Genomic DNA, 17,702 nt, shown 5'->3' on the forward strand with positions numbered 1-17,702 from the left:
CATATGAATAAATGATTTCATCATAATATTAATAATCACAATTGTTTTATTTCCCATTTGTTGCAACCCTAGCGTATTTTCGTGTGGCAGCGTAAGTACCTACGCTGGCGGCGGCATCGCGCGACATCAAAGGCGATTCCTTACTGTAGGAAATAATATTGTAATACTGTGGTATTACATTAATCATAAATAAAGCGTATATATATTTTGGTTATCGTTAAGGTCTGTGGATAATGTGGTGGATAAGGTGGTCTTTACTATTATTTAGTGATTTTCTCGAGGGTACCTAATTTAAAAAACAATTTGAGACGTGGGTTTTTTTTAAATTTATCAGAAATTTAAATATCTTAATATAAGTCTAAATATATATTTTTATTTGCCCATGTTTTAAAGGAGTAAGATCTTTTTTTTAATGCAATAATAATGAAAAAGAAATAACATTTTTGAAAACATTCTTTTTGACAGTTGAAAAACATTTGTTCAAATGCATTATGTAATGTGGACGTTATGATACAAAATATTAAAATAATAAAAAAAATTGAAAAACTAGAAAAAGGTTAGTGAATATTTTTACATTGATAAAATAACTAAGTCTTAGTGTTGGCGGGAAGGTGCTAACTTTCCGCCAACTTTTAATATAAAGACGATCCTTGATCAGCCTACCTGACTGGTAGGATATTGACGTCGATGAATACAGAATACTTAATATTGTCGAATGTTTATTTAGTATAGTAATTGTAGCACATTCCTTTACATCTATACTTAAATAGCGTAATATCCGAAGAGTCTGTTTGTTTGAACGCAGGTATGTACCTACCTATGAACAACAAACAACATTTTTATTTAGTACTTACTCAAATTTCAACGGACCGAAGGACGATTTTTAAAAACACAAGATTTAATTTACACGTCTTTAATTAGTGCTTTCTACATTCAGAATGAATTAAAATAATACTTAAACTAATAAACTTATCTCTAAACAAAAATGCAGCGTTTGAAGAAATACAATACGTATGCATTAAGGCGATGCAGGGTGGCCATAGTTTGCTGCGTTAACAAATATGACATCGCTCGCATGTACTGCGGGTGGCCCCGATATAACTCCTCCATCCTCAGTTTCAAGAAAATCTGAAGGGTTTTCTTGAATACATATTTTTCTTAATTTAGACTTAATAACTATGACGATTACAATTATAATTACGATTAATACAAAAGTTATAATGTTAATCACTCCGACGGCACTATTCACTGTACTATTAAACTGGTTTTCACTATTTTCACTATTTTCAATTAAATGCCTAAGCATATTTATGTCAGTTAAATTTGCACCCTTCAGGTTAACAGGCTTCCTGTCGGTCTGGGAGTTCATCAAATTTGGTAATATAATTTTTGGTAAACTTGGGTATATAATATCATTTCCATTCGTTTCATATTTCTTTAGTGTTATATCTCCGATTTTCACGTAGCAGCCAATCTCGTCTAACGCCAATAAATAAGTACTACGAAGAAATTCTTGGGTTACCTCATTTTCACAGACCTTAGTAAGTACTGTTTCCACATTTACGTAAAGTATCCATCTATTTGGTAGAACATTGTCGATTTTCACGTCATCTATGGAAATGGGAATCTGCTGACAACTGGAAACATTTGTGGATAGCCGCAGAAGATCGGTTAAACAATCATCTTTATATAATGTTGATGTCAGTATTTCCGGGCATAGGAACCGGTCTTCATCAATTTCTTTGCATGGTTGTGAAAGTGGCATCGTTTTCAACCCCTTCACAAGGACATATGGGTATTTGGGAAGGATAAGGGAAGTCTGACCTTTTTCTTTGTTAAATATAGGTAAAGGTATTATTTTAAAATATGAGTAAATATGATCAGTAATTAATGGAATAGTCATTACGAATTTTATTTGACTTTGTTTTACATATGTTTGTACTTCTATTAATTGTTCGATTTTAAGAACATTATCTAAATTTACTGGAAATGGTAACTTAGAGCTAGTTTCAATATTTTTTAATAAAAGCAATAATTTCTTCGTATCTACAACGGATTGGTGTAAAAGTTTAATTTTACTAAAAGCTACAGCAGTTTCAATTTCACTTAATCTAACGTAAAAAGACATAAAATTATGTAAAAATGCAGAATATGTATGTATAATTTCATTAGTCCTTTGATGTAAATTTGTGTCATTTAAAAGCGAATCAATTACATTTAGCTTATTCTGGATTGCAATGAAATTGTTATTAGATATTTCAGCAACATTTAATAACGAACCCACCATCTCAGTAACGATCGTCATCTTATGTATTATAGAGTCTTGTTTGTCTTTAATTTTTCAATAGTGTTTTCAAATTGTATAGCATCTTCGTTGTCGAGGTTACCGGTGATAATTTTTATAACTGAACCAAGTGGATTTAATAAACCACGTTTAGATCTAGAAGATGGAATTAATTGTTCAAATTTATCAATAGTATAATTCATATGATAATCTGTTTGTAATTCGGTTGTAGTAAAATCGGAACCTAACGCTTTTACATCAATACAACTATGAACCTGATTTCTAAATGATAGATAACTATTTATATTAAATTCTAAATCGTCATATATTAACTTTAAATCTAACACCTTAATAACTCTCCATGTGTCATTGCTGACGACTGCATAGCCTTCACGGAGGGGTAGTATTCCGGGATTCCGTTTAATCTGGTGCAGTTGAAGGCCCTGGTTTTGGATCACATGGATCGTCAGAAGCAGTAACCTGCGGAGGACGCTTAATGTATTTAATTGGAACTTTAGTCTCACGATTGTGTGTCGTTACTGGCACAATATTTCTATGGATTGGTCCCGTGACTATCGCTTTCTGATATGTAGGCCTATCTTTAGCACGTCTCGTGTTAAATCCTTTAATGTAAACTGAATCTCCTATGTCTATGTTAAAATCATTTTCACCGCCATGCTTATCCTTAATAACCTGTTTCTTATGAATAATTTTGTCTGTAAGATATTTGTATAAGAATTTTGTGCGTTTGTGGTGATATTTTACAAATTGTTGAGTTAATTGTTTATTAAAATCTACAGCTAGATCTAGAATCAGTATGCCTTCCGTATCAAGATCGCGAGCTGAATGAACCGTATCTATATTTTCGCTATTATTGTTAGACGCAGTCAAGGTGCTGCTTTCCATGGTTATTGTACTACTATCAGGTGACGGAATCGAATATGGGGACCTCAGGCGTTTATTTTTAGTGATAGGCACTGTTCGGTCTGAATCTGACGAAAATGTAATCGGCGTCAAGGGTCGGTCACATTTTCCCGCCTGATCGTTACTAACTTTTATTATTTCATCGGTTAAGTGTTTTTGAAGATTTCGCTCCTTTTCATCTACATTAACTTTCATTGACACGTCGACTATTGCTGCTGGCATACGAACGCTTTCACGAAAAGTCTGAAAATCTAATATAGCGTCACCGTTCTGAAGGTTAGTTGGAATTGATACTCTAGTTTCTGATCGAGGCTCTAAGGTGATTCTTAACGGAGGGTTATATAATATAATCGGTATTTTGGCGTTAAATGTTTCTAAAACTTGGTGCTTCATATCGATATTTGCATCTAGTTTCTTAAGTAAATCAGATCCGATTAATCCATCATACTTACTGTCTACATTGTATACATAAAATTTGTGGGGTAGTGTGCTTCTAAAAGTTTTTAATAACGGAATAACTATAACCTCATCATGAGTGCTTTGCGCATGGGTACTAACAACTGTAAATTGTTCATACTGTTTACGGTCTCTAAAATATTCTTCTACTTTGGCTGGACTTATAAAGGAACGACTGCTTCCTGTATCTATGAGAAACTTTGCTTTTATTTCGGGAACTATAATATGTGGTAATTTTAAGATGCTGTTACAATAATTTAAATTTATTATTTCACTGTCTTCGGAGGCAGGTAACGGAACATTTTCGTTCTTGTCATTAGAATTGCTTTCAGTTACTTCCGGATCGGTATACTCGTATAACTCGTTCACGGCGTCTTCTTTATAATCTAAGGGTGAGTTATCGTAATTTTCATAATTTGGTTCATCGCAGTAATATATGTTATGAGTTACGTTTTGCCTCATAGGTGCCGTACGCATTGATACATCGCTATTTAAGCCGGGGTTCGGTGCCTGGGCATGTTGTATGCCAAATTTAAAACGAGGTTGGGCTGTTTGTTGATTTGGGATTCCAAATTTATAACCGGAATTTTGAAAAGGTCGCAATTGGTGGTTATTATTAGATTGTGTGCCAAATTTATAGCCTTGGGCTTGTGGTGTTTGCCTTAACTGTTGAATAAAATTTGGTCGAGGTTGTTGTATCAAATCTGGTTGGGATTGTTGTGCGAAATTAGGTCTATTACCAATTGGTTGTTGAGGGCTACCGTATTTAAAGTTTTGATTTAAAGGCATTGTAATAAAATTAGGTTTGAATGAATTTTGAAAAGTGTTTTGGGTTATAGGTTTTGGCTTACTAGTCTTTGCATTATATTGTTGTATAAAATTTACTTCTTCCGTAACTACGCTAAGTGCATTTTCTAAGTTTTTACAACCCCTTAATCTAACAATCCGGATCATGTCCTCCGGGAGGTTATACAGAAAAACATTTAACGCAGTATTATTGTATATGATCATTTTCGCGGCTTTGACCCCTTCATCCGTGAAGCGGTTCACCTTTGAAAATAGGGAACTTTTTACGTTTTGTATTCTGTGGCAAAACTGTATGTAACTTTCACCTTGTTTTATTTTTAACCCTTCTAACTCTAATGCTATACACTCTTCCGATCGCGGGTCTCCGAAATGTTGGGTAAGTATTTCTTTCAATTCAGTCCATGAAGTTATATTTTGGTAATCACTAAGCAGTGAAGCTGCCTTACCGATAAGCCTGCTCGTTATGGCATGGTATACATATAAGTTTTGTGCGTTACTACTCGCATCTTGGAATGACCTTATAATATATTCACTTTTATTGATAAATAGGTTTAACAGTTTTTCATCCCCATCAAATTTGGGAATGATACATAATATCTCTCTAGGTATGAGTTTAATCTCTTCCATTTTGCGTAGTTTTATCGATTAAAACACGAAATTAATGAAAGTAACACATAAAATCACTAACTAATAACTAACAATTAAAATTAAACACTAAAAATTACGACTTATCACGATAATTGTAATGAACAAAATCAAATAAACGTAATGATTAGGCCGACTATTTTGGGTCGGGGATTTCGTGAAAACAGGGAATGTGAAAAACAGGAGTGAAGAGGTCTACTCACAGTCTGCTCGCTCCCATGTCCTTCACTTATGATCCTGAATGCTCGTCCTTGCAGTCTCAGTACGCGTTTCACTGCAGCGATTCAGTTTTACGCGTACGCGTCGCGGGAGTTATTTTTTTGTTCGAGGATACTCGTCCGCACCGCACTATCACAGATCCTTAATTATGGCTTTACTGATAGCTCGGCAGCAGGATATTATCGAGTATCCTACCGGCTGCGCCACTCAAATTTCGACGGACCGAAGGACGATTTTTAAAAACACAAGATTTAATTTACACGTCTTTAATCAGTGCTTTCTACATTCAGAATGAATTAAAATAATACTTAAACTAATAAACTTATCTCTAAACAAAAATGCAGCGTTTGAAGAAATACAATACGTATGCATTAAGGCGATGCAGGGTGGCCATAGTTTGCTGCGTTAACAAATATGACATCGCTCGCATGTACTGCGGGTGGCCCCGATATAACTACTTATCTTCATAAATGTTTACGTAACTAATACATATTTGAATAATTAATTGTTACGGATTTCAGAATATAATCGAATGAATTAATGAACAAAGAAGCGTTTTGTACAGCATACTGATTCAATTTACGGAAAAATGGCTGATAAGAAAAAGTAAGATTGTTTTGTTACACTAGAAATTATCCTTTAGTAATCTGTAAATTAGTTTTTATCCTAAACATTGTATTGGCTTCATAGACAAAGCCACAGACCGCAGTCAGACATAATAATTTTATCATAATTTTATAAAAAATGTAATAAAGTTTTTAACGACCTCAAAAAAAGAGGTTTCTTCATTCCATTGCATATTTTCGATTTATCTACTTAACTGTAATTTTATTACTAAAATTTAGTAACGGCAATTTTGCAGGTATACATATTTGGCAATTTTGCAGGTAAGTATACATATTTGGCATACTTAAAAATACACAACAGATAGATACCTAGACATACATAATAGATAAGAAAAAACTATTTTGTAATAATAAGTGAAAATTTAAATTAGTAATAATTTAGTTGTAATTTTAATTACAACCAAATATGTATATTATGTATACCTGCAAAATTGCCGTTTTTATTTATAAAAAAAAAATGTTGTGTGGTTTTATGAAACCACGGTAAAAGTGAAACTTAGGCACAAAATTATCGTATTTGTACGATAATTATCGTACGGTTCCGAACACTGCTTTATACCTACTCGGCAGCCGACCGTCACGCGACATGCGCTACACAGACCAAAAAGTTTTGAGACGATGTAATAAAAGTTTCACTTTAAAAACTTTACACAGAGCTGGAGGAGATGCTCCCGAAAAGAAGAAAGAAGAAAAGCCAAAAGGAAAGGGAAAGGAGGAGATTCCTGAGCCGGAGGAGATACCTAAAACTCCCTCTCAAATAGCTAGAGAGTAAGATTATTTGTATTTTTACTAATTTATTGTCGCTTTTTCTGTCCCTATGTATGCTTTAATCTTTAAAACTACGCAACGGATATTGATGCGGTTTTTTTAATACATACTACATAGATAGTGATTCAAGAGAAAGGTTTTAGTATATAATTTATTAGGTACTAGCGGTCCGCCCCGGCTTCGCCCGTGGTACATATTTACGTTTTCTCTACATAAGAACCATCCTCGTACTTCAAGGAATATAATAAAAAAAGAATTATCGAAATCGGTTCAGCCGTTCTCGAGTTATGCGCTTACCAACACATTTTGCGATTCATTTTTATATATAAGAATTAGACAAAACGGGCGAAGCCGCGGGCGGAAAGCTAGTCGTAAAAAGTACATCATTTTTCGGCACATATTTGTCCTGACTTTATCGCTATACCTATTCCACGAAATAATCGTATCGAATGCTACCGTTAGATTGTAAAAATCCTTAAATTTTAATCTAGCTCGCGAGTTTGTAAACTGACGAAAATTTTTGTCCTGTAGGCTGTAGCAGTAACTTGTACTTGTGTAATTTAACGCATTATTTTTCGTTAGAATGTGAATATATTTATAGCTAGCAGTAATGAAATAAGCTAAGAATTTACTGTAAAAATAAAAAAATAAAAAATGGATGTCGGTTAGGTGTGTCGACCCAGCCCAATCTCAAGTTATATTGTGTATTTTAACTACATATAATTATGTTATTATTACAAAAAAATTAAATGTTCCCAGGGAAGCGGAATACAGAGCGTATTTACGCAAACAGAGGTTCAAAAGAAAATGGCCGGAAATCACAAAAGTAAAAATTCATACTCGACCCTGGAGACCACCGCCACCGCCGCAGAAATTACCTAGAGTTGTTAGTTGTTTTTGAAATTCTTACTAATATTTAAAAAAAATATATAAGAAAGGTTGCAAGAAGTGTGTATATAGATGATTGTTTATTAGTCGTTACTCTTTCACGCGAATCACTGAAAGGATTTTGATAGTAATTAGTCGTAATGTAGCTTATGCGCCAGAAGTCAGAACAACATAATATTAAAATAAGGTATAGAAATTAGATATCCTTACTTTTGCTCTTTTGGGTGAAACTGCGCGGCACTAGTAATATGTTATGGGGTTCGTGTAATGATTGATTTAGTTCTTTAAATAACAAGCAGATTGTAAATATGAATAAAAAAAATAGTACATTGTAGCCATCGAAATCGAATTAATCGTCCTGTCTTTCCTGAACAATAAAAAAAAAAGGTATAAAAAATATGATTTCCATTTAGATGATAGATCTACCCGAGATCGAAACGCGCAAATGGATACCGCCATACTTGCGCCGGCGCAGGCGCAGGCCGAAACGGTTGCGTATACCACCTGAGGAAATAACGCAACCGTTTGAGTACGAATGCGGAAAGTTGAAGAAGGTCTGGTGGTTAATTATCAATCAATCAATCATCAATCAATCAATCATCAATCAATCAATCATCAATCAATCAATCACATAAAATTATTTTTAATGGATTTTTCATCGCCTTAATTATGATCATCTATTTTTTATTTATTATTCGTCATTGTCGAAGTACTGTCATTACGATCGTCAAATTTTTTATCAATAGATTTAGTTTTCATATCAACTGTAACCGTATTTACTACATATTTTAAATCTATATATTATATACTAGCGGTCTGCCCCGGCTTCGCCCGTGGTACATATGAAAAATAGATGTTGGCCGATTCTCAGACTTACCCGATATGCACAGAAAATTTCATGAGAATCGGTCCACCCGTTTCGGAGGAGTATGCAGACTAACATTGTGAAACGAGAATTTTATATATAAGACTAGCGGCCCGCCCCGGCTTCGCCCGTGGTACATATGAAAAATAGATGTTGGCCGATTCTCAGACTTACCCGATATGCACAGAAAATTTCATGAGAATCGGTCCACCCGTTTCGGAGGAGTATGCAGACTAACATTGTGACACGAGAATTTTATATATAAGATATAATCTTATAATTATTTATCCTTAGATTTAATATTCCCACTATCATCTATAACCATTTCTACTAGATATTTTTAATCATCATCATCATTTTTAGCGTGATTAACTCATTTTTGCTTCTGCACATTAGTGCAGCAGCAGAAAAGGTATTAACCTTTCATAATTCTAAGACAGTTTCTTTCTACCTGCTCAATTTAATTTTCACCATATTTTGTTTCCTGCATCCTACTAATATTATAAATGCGAAAGTTTGTGAGGATGCGTGTGTGTGTGTGTGTGTGTGAGTGTTTGTAACTCTCACGCAAATACTTCTGAACCTATTACAATGAAATTTAGCACACACATAGAGGGTAACTTGGATTAACACATAGGATAGGTTTCATCCTGGAAATCCCACGGGAACGGGAACCATGCGGGTTTTTCTTTCAAAACGCGGGCGCGGCCGCGGGCGGAAAGCTAGTATATAATATTTCATCATCGTCATCAGCATATATCTGTAAATTAATTGTCACATTTTTCATTTCACTTTTTTAGCTAGATATCTATTAAAAGTAAAATAGATAGATAGATATCTATTAAAAGTAAAATAATGATAATTTATAGATCTGGCATAACTTCTCGCAAATTGAGAAGAACAAGATGATGTTACAAGGCAGCATTGGTTGTAATTCGAAAAAATATTCGTCAACTGCTTGTGGTATGAGTTTTTTTAATTAAATTTACTCCAGACTATCTTTTATTATGTTTATTTTATTTTTATAGCTGCTTTGGATAAAAAATAAAATAAAAATGTGTGCGTGTACTAATGTACACACGTAAGAAGTGAAACTTCTTCATGGCCTTATTTTTCAAAAATAATATTTTACTATATGCAACTTTACAGAAATACGTCGAATCACGCGTGGTAGGGATAAGAAAAAGATGGCGCGTAACGGGAAAATGTCACGCATAACGAAAAAATGTTACACTAAATTTTTTCCAACCCCGATAAAGAAGTTTCACTTCAATAAAAAAAAATATCTTTTAAACTTGTTGTCTACAATAATTATACAAGTTGACAATTATTCTTATTAGCCCATTGACCACCGTAAGCCCCGATCGGGGCGCGACACAATAGATTTTCTATTGTGTCTGTGATTCCGAGGACTGATGGATTAATATACAAGTAAACAAACAATTTCAGGATCACAAACAGCATGTATAGCTGTTATATGTAGGGCTCTATTAGAAGAGAAGACACCAGCAGATCTGATAAGACGAGATGTAGACGAATTAATTGAAGGGGGGGATAGATATTATAAACAGTGCATGCTGGCTATGAAGTGTTATAAGGGTAAGTTTTTTGTTTTATTCTAAGTTTTTTTGCAAAAAATGTTTTCAATGGAAGTTTTGGTGGTGTAATAATGTTTTTTGAAATATATGAGGATGCAAATACGCTGTACTAGAACACACTCTGAGTATTATAGTTGAAAAAAAAATTTGAAGTGTCCCTGTAAACAATTTATTGACGCGTTTTACTTGCACTAGTAATTATTATTTGGTTACATCTTAACATAATAGTGACGCGTGAAAAATATTATTCCTCGCATCTTACTTGGACTTGTTAATATTTACTCGTCACCAGAAATATATTGTAATTCTGTAAATTTCTGAATATGTTATTTATTAGCTAATTCATTTTTTATTAAAATGCAAGAAGCTTATATCTAATACACTGGAGATTAACTACCTAACTACCTAGGTGTGAAAGGGATAAAAAACATACAGGCGTCATTCAACGTCAAATTTTCTTGTTACACGTTAATGTTCATACTGAAATCTCCAGTGTATTAGATATAAGCTTCTTGTTAAAATGTATCATTTCTATACATTTCTATCTTGTAAGTTAACTATCTATGATCTATGTCATTTTGAGCAATTAATTTATTTTTATTTCATTACTAGATTTCCGCCCGCGGCTTCGCCTGCGTTTTCAAAGGAAAACCCGCATAGTTCCCGTTCCCGTGGGATTTCCGGGATAAAACCTATCCTATGTGTTAATCCAAGTTACCCTCTATATGTGTGCTAAATTTCATTGTAATCGGTTCAGTAGTTTTTACGTGAAAGAGTAACAAACATCCATACATCCATACATCCATACATCCTAACAAACTTTCGCCTTTATAATAGTATTAAGATGACCGTAGAAATGAATAGCCAATAATATAACCAAACATAAACTTATCAGGTAAACCGCAATTACAATTAAATCAACTGCTCACATCATTTTACTTCCACGATAACAAATACACTGTGAAAATGGTTGAAGTTGAGAGAGGCTTGCTGGCTAAGCACCCGGATAATATACAGGCTGAGCCGGATTTGATGGCGTTAGTATGAAATGATAGATTTAGTAATGTGTAGAAGATATGTTAAGATTGGAAGATACTAAGTTTTACAACTTTACATTTCAAAATTTTGTTCAAATACAAAGCTTTCCCTTTTTGGCGTACCTCAAGGTAGTATTCCGTATAAGGTCCGCCTTTATTTCTATTATACATCGATGATATAAATGATATAGTAGGCAAATTAGTACGTAAATAGTGCACTATGATATTTTTAGAGCCGGTATGACGACTTATTGATAAAGTCACTAAGCTTATTAATTTATATGTGACATTTAATTTCATACATAATACATATTTATAACTTGAACTGACAGATAAATAACTTAAACAGAGTTTAAGCTTTAGCTATATCTTTTACATGATACCTATATATAATTTATACAAATAGTTCTTTCATTTTGAAGTGAAACTTCTTAAGGCGCATTCAGAGTAAAATTTCAAGGTCACGTCATGGTAAACCGTCATATCATGGAGTAAAGCGACGATGTTTTTTCTTTGAATCTTGCCAAAGAAGTTTCACTTCTGACACGTGTGCTCGGACACACTATTTCATAATTACCAAAAAACTAACTCCAACACAGGTTAATGGAGAAACGCGTAGGTCAAACGTACATGATGATACTAACCGCGGGGGATAAACACTTTCTGATCTGGGGTCACCCGCCACCCCCGGAGGCGGGGAGTCAAGTTAAAACTGTTTGTTATATATTCGACCCCCACATGTTGAATAATGTTGGACAGCCTGATAAGCTGTGAGTATGGATAAATAAATAAATAAATAATAAATAAAAATCATTTATTGAGTAACAATACATTGACATAAATTATACAAACTCGACTACGAAATAAAAAGATAAATAATTTGGAAAATCCAAAAGTGCACACCTCATAATTTTTTTTTAATAAATATTTATTAATTATTATTTTTGTTTATTTAATAACAATTAAACCACATCGAATCAGACCCTGAAAAATGAAAGGGTTCTATTCCTGAGCATACTCAAGCGTAAGAGAAAAAAAAAGACTCGATTAGTAAAGTATTTCGGTCGCTATCGTGTTAACAAGAAAAAGGATCCGCACATACAGACACACGGACGTCCAAGACAGAACTTTTTTAAACTGTTTTTTAACTTGTTTAAATAACAAAAATGACATCAAAAATATCATGAACGTTAAAAATAGTGTTTTTTCTTAATATGTGTGTGTATGTATTATCTTACAAGTGCAATGTATGATACATAAAGACATTTTAAGTTTGAAAAATCAGATGTTTTGCGCGAAGTGACAGTAGTACCCACCTCAACGCTTCGCTTATGAGGCGTGCAATAGTACTATATAAATATTGGCAATAATGATAATTATCAATTTGACTGACCGGTTGGCTTGGTTGGTAATGGCCCTGCCTTCCAAGCCTGAGATCGTAGGTTCGATTCCCACCTGGGGCAAATATTTGTGTGATGAACACAGATGTTTGCTCTGTGTCTGGTTGTTAATTATCTATATAGGTATTTATTTCAAATTATATGTATATTTATCAGCCATCTGGTTTCCATAACTATATACATAAATATATTTTACTGTATTATTGTTTAATTGAACAAATTGCCAATAAGGATTACAACATTTTATTCTTTAAAATAAATCATTTATATGGATTTTAAAGAATCAACAGTTTTTTCTCTTAAATTATGTTTAAGATTCGGCGCCGGTGCGTTTTTACGATACGCCGGTATTACCTCATTTGTGCTGGACTTTCTCGGTAACTATGGTGATTTGGACGCAGCGAAAAAGGGTACACCAAAACCGGCCATTGCTTTGACTAATATTGAGGTAATTTATGAAAATGATAATGTTTTGTGTTATAAAAATATTGTAATTGAAGTAGGAGATGTAAGAATTGTAAGATATATGATGATGATAGGAAAGTGGATAATCTTAGTAGAAGTCGTAATAAAAGTTGTGACTTAGGGCCGATTTTTCAATGCTTGGATAAAACTTATCCGTCCAATAAAGTATTACACGATAATGTTAAAATGACACGTAAACTGTCAAATACGGGCAATTAGAATACGTTTTTAAAATGGTGGTTTTATACATTATTCGACGAATAAGTTTTATCCAAGCATTGAAAAATCGGCCCTTAGTAATGATTATTGAAAAATATACAATTAATGTGTATTTGGTTTATAATACCATTGTTTAGCAAGATGAGCCTTTGGAATGTTTTTGATGTATTTTTCATTACGTACAAAGTAATCAATGCTGAACAATTTTAAATACCTATTTATTAGACTTGAAAAATAAATTTATTTCATAGAATCAAATTTCAAATGTGTTTCTTTCTCAATGCTTCATAATGATTATAAAGATAGAATTCATAAATTAAACAATCGTGTAATTAATTAAATAGTTGCGGAACCGAGGCAAAACTAATGTTTCGATCGTAGAGCGCTCTCTAATGCTTCGCATTATGAGTCGTGCAATTATGTATTCAACCTAAGTTATAATTTTTATGATAATAATCTTAACATTATATGTAAAAATTTACCAGGTGGTCCAAAAAGAACCGCTTATTCGAGAACCAGATTATGAGCTCGATCTGAAAGCACTAAGAATACATTGCAGAAGTGAATGGGATAGCATTAATATCAATGCGCTTATTGATAAGAAGATTAAAGAGGTAAGTACGTTGATAGACAAAAAAATAAATAAAATTTAAATTAATAAAAACACAAAAGCTCGGTAAATAATTAATATAAAGGTGTAGGAAGGGTGGAGGCTATAATTTTGTAGCCATCAATTCAATGCAATTAAATTTAATTTAATGCTTTCATTGCTTCTATTGTTAGTAATTTTTTATTTACCAACTTCAAAAAAGGAGGAAGTTTGTTACCTGGGTAGCTTTCGAATTTGGCTTATTCGATTTTGATTTTATCACTTACTAGCTCGATTGACTTAAGGATGAATTTTTAAACTACCCATAGCTCTTGAATTTAAAAAACGGTCATAATTTATTTAATTATGTACGTATATATTCCATGTTTTTTCGTTATGGTATTTCATGTATAAAATAATCATTCGTCATCTTCTAGTTCATAGTATTTCGTGCGTTTTGAAATTTTGTAATGCTTCTAATTAAGATGTTATTAAAGTGAAACTTTTATTACATCGTCTCAAACTTTTTGGTCTGTGTAGCGCATGTCGCGTGTATCGCGGCTGCCGAGTAGGTATACCTACTCGGCAGCCGACCGTCACGCGACATGCGCTACACAAAGCAGTGTTCGGAACCGTTCGAACAGTTTCACTTTTACCGTGGTTTCATAAAACCACACAAAATTTTTAATTATTGTGTAGGGTAAATATCCGCAATGTTCCTTGAGCGCAGTGAGTCTGGCCACATCTCGCGCTACGTCAAGACGGAAGGTTCGAGAATTTTACCAGAAACAACCGAAAGAGGTGAGATTTTGATATTTTGATAGGTGTAGGTAAAATACCTATATATTTTTGTAATTTGTTGAGTTTGAAGTTAACGAAATGGGGTATTGAAGAAAAATCTATTGAAATTGAAATAAAATAGATTGAGATATTTGAATTATACCTATTGCCTTTGAAATTTCGACGAAGAAAAATAGTTGAGAGGACTCTTAAAATCATTATGAACTTTATTTTTTTTCTCGTGATGCATTTCATGCATGATGATCGACTTTTTTATTTCCCAGAAAATCGGTCGGTCATTTGAAATCCATACTAATATTATAAATGCGAAAGTTACTCTGTCTGTCTGTCTGTTACTCAATCACGCCTAAACTATACTGAACCAATTTTCAAGAAATTTGGTATGGAGATATTTTGATACCCGAGAAAGGTCATCTTTTTATGCCGGGAAAATGATGCAATCCCGGAAATCCCACGGGAACGGGAACTATGCGGGTTTTTCTTTGACTGCGCGGGCGAAGCCGCGGGCGGAAACCTAGTTCACAATATGTAGCTCCGAAGAAAGCTCACGGTCTTTTCAAAGTGTATTTATATAGACCTCTAGTACTAATATAAGTGGTATTATTGACAGTGGTATTATATATTTGACTGACCGGTTGGCTTAGGGGGTAGTGACCCCGCCTTCCAGAGGTCGTGGGTTGAATTCCCACCCAGGGCAAATATTGTGATGAATATAGATGTTTGCTCTGTGTATGTGGGTGTTGAATATCTAAAATTATATGTGTATGTTTATCAGCCATCTGGTTTCCATAACACAAGCGAAAGCTTAGTATGGGATCAGATCGTGCCGTGTGTGAAAATTGTCCTGAAATATTTATTTATTGACGTGATAACGTTTTTAAAATCGTTTTAGTCGGGTGACATGTTCAGAAACTTGTGTTGTTGTTGTGACCAAAACCTCACGAGCGCGATCGCATGTATAACGAGAGAGAGACGGACCGATCTCCCGTCTCATCTCGAGCGCTGCCACCAATAAGACGTTATCACGTAAACATCTCGATCGTAAACCTACTTTACAAACAACCAATTTTTTTATTTATTTAAACATACCTCTAGTATTAATATAAGTGGTATTAATTAGAATTAGAATACTCTTTACAGTCACTCGACTCTTTATTTAATATATGGTGCTGACAGAATAACAGCGTTACAGCCTCAGCTGTAATATTTATGCTGAGTCAGTAATCCCTTTCCCTGAGGTGATACAGATATAATATAATATTATTACGTCTACATGTAATGTTATACTTTTTTTTTTTAGTTATAAGTGTTGTCTGTAATTTAATGTACTGTATCATTTTTTGGGAATAAATGTGTTTCTATTCTATTCTATTCTATTCTAATACCACAGCCACCCCCACAACTGCCGCTACCACCGGAAAAGCCACCACCCGCTCCAACTATGGAGCAGTTGATGCAATTGCGTGGGGAAGACTTTTTCTTGTACTGTCCGAAAACGGATGGTCATGCTTATGGCAGGTTTGTAGATTTATTTTGGGTTAATAAGTAGCTTCTTGTAATTTACAAGAAAGATTGAGGGCCAATTTTTCAATCCTTGGTTAAAATTTATCCGTCCAATAAAGTATTACACGAACATTTTAAAATGTCACCTGTAAACTGTCATAGATGGACAATTGGAATACATTTTTGAAATGGTAGTTTCATACGTTATTCGATGAATAAGTTTTAACCAAGGGTTGAAAAATCAGCCCTTAAGAAAGCAAATATTATAAAAAAGCTATCTGCATAAATCTTAGGTATATCTGGTTTAAAAATAAAGAAAAACAATGTGTTCTGCGATAAAATACCACATCATTTTAATATGTAATAAACATTTACTGGATGAATAGAATAAAATGCATAGATATAATAAAAAGGCACTAGAAGTCGTAAGATCACGTGACTTTGTCACCGCTCAGGTGACTCTCACGCCACCAGTGCGTTCGTCGCTGTTCAGTTGCTCTCGAGACGTGCGTGTGTAAACATGGTGTGTTGCAGGCTGCAGCATTTCCCATCAATTCGAATTCGTTTGGAGGACAGAATTTTAATATTTTGATGTCATGTTAACTTGTTTAAGTGTAAAATGACATTAAAATTCGCAATTGTTTAATTTGTAATCTGTTATAATGCTATTAATTTTTGATTATGTAAAATTTTCGTAGTGTTGTTTTTACCTTAATGTTTTTTAGGTGCTGTCCAAAAAAATAATGTTTATTTAATTCCCCAGAGACGACATGATACCCCGTCCCAAATCGGAGACGGTACTCCATAGTCCAGTAGAAATAGCCGATCAGAATTATCACTCGCAGTATCAACAAATTGACGTTGAAAAGTGGATTCTTAGAGGCACTCGGCATATGGCTAGTTACAGGTGAAATTCTATACTAATATTATAAAGCTGAAGAGTTTGTTTAAACGCGCTTATCTCAGGAACTACTGGTCCGATTTGAAAAATTCTTTCGGTGCTAGATAGCCCATTTATAGAGGAAGGCTATAGACTATATATTATCACGCTAAGGTCGACAGGAACGGAGCAATGCGGGTGAAACCGCGGAGCACAGCTAGCTGGTTTATATTGTAATTTAAAAAAAAGACGAAAAAATGCTTAGTCATACAAAATACTAACAAAGCAAGATATTGATGATTATAAAACATCATTAAACAAAGAGAAAAATAACTAATGTTACAAAAGTTTCATAAAACATGATGTTGATGATGAAACATCTGCAAATAACAAAAAAGTAACTAAAAATGACAATGTTTCCATTTGTTTTTGAACCAAACGTTCAAAAACAAAGTATGATGATTGTAGGGACACACATATGCAATTCCCTGATTAAAGCTTTTTGTATATGGGGCATTTCACGCCAAGCGGACACAGATTTCAGGGTCAGGTTTCAGATTTCGGTTATATTTTAGTATGTTACACCTGTATATATCCTCGGTATGTATACGAAAAACTTTTGCATTTAGAAGCTTAGTTTTCAAAATACAGGTCTTTGAAGATGTCAGTAAGCGCGAGGTATGGGGGACTTTGAATATAATAATCAGTTCAAGAAAAGTAATTTTTAA

The 17,702-nt window shown here is 33.7% G+C and overlaps 1 protein-coding gene across 1 annotated transcript in view; it reads left to right on the top strand.

Annotated features, from left to right (window-relative positions):
- Nucleotides 1-5,924: 5,924 nt before the first annotated feature.
- The window catches only part of LOC149895674 (uncharacterized), a 51,622-nt gene continuing 39,844 nt past the window's right edge, over nucleotides 5,925-17,702 (top strand). Inside the window, exons 1-13 of the mRNA XM_090118451.1 lie at nucleotides 5,925-5,941; nucleotides 6,616-6,729; nucleotides 7,489-7,615; nucleotides 8,031-8,171; nucleotides 9,352-9,445; nucleotides 9,932-10,081; nucleotides 10,976-11,117; nucleotides 11,717-11,887; nucleotides 12,833-12,965; nucleotides 13,687-13,815; nucleotides 14,490-14,591; nucleotides 15,982-16,109; nucleotides 16,858-17,001. Coding sequence (XP_089974577.1) covers nucleotides 5,925-5,941; nucleotides 6,616-6,729; nucleotides 7,489-7,615; nucleotides 8,031-8,171; nucleotides 9,352-9,445; nucleotides 9,932-10,081; nucleotides 10,976-11,117; nucleotides 11,717-11,887; nucleotides 12,833-12,965; nucleotides 13,687-13,815; nucleotides 14,490-14,591; nucleotides 15,982-16,109; nucleotides 16,858-17,001 — 1,592 coding nt within the window. The remainder of the gene's footprint in view (nucleotides 5,942-6,615; nucleotides 6,730-7,488; nucleotides 7,616-8,030; nucleotides 8,172-9,351; nucleotides 9,446-9,931; nucleotides 10,082-10,975; nucleotides 11,118-11,716; nucleotides 11,888-12,832; nucleotides 12,966-13,686; nucleotides 13,816-14,489; nucleotides 14,592-15,981; nucleotides 16,110-16,857; nucleotides 17,002-17,702) is intronic.

The sequence above is a fragment of the Colias eurytheme genome, chromosome 30, assembly GCF_061535395.1.
Source record: "Colias eurytheme isolate Ceu_HAF_F1 chromosome 30, ilColEury1 Martin Lab GWU primary, whole genome shotgun sequence".
NCBI lineage: Eukaryota > Metazoa > Arthropoda > Insecta > Lepidoptera > Pieridae > Colias > Colias eurytheme.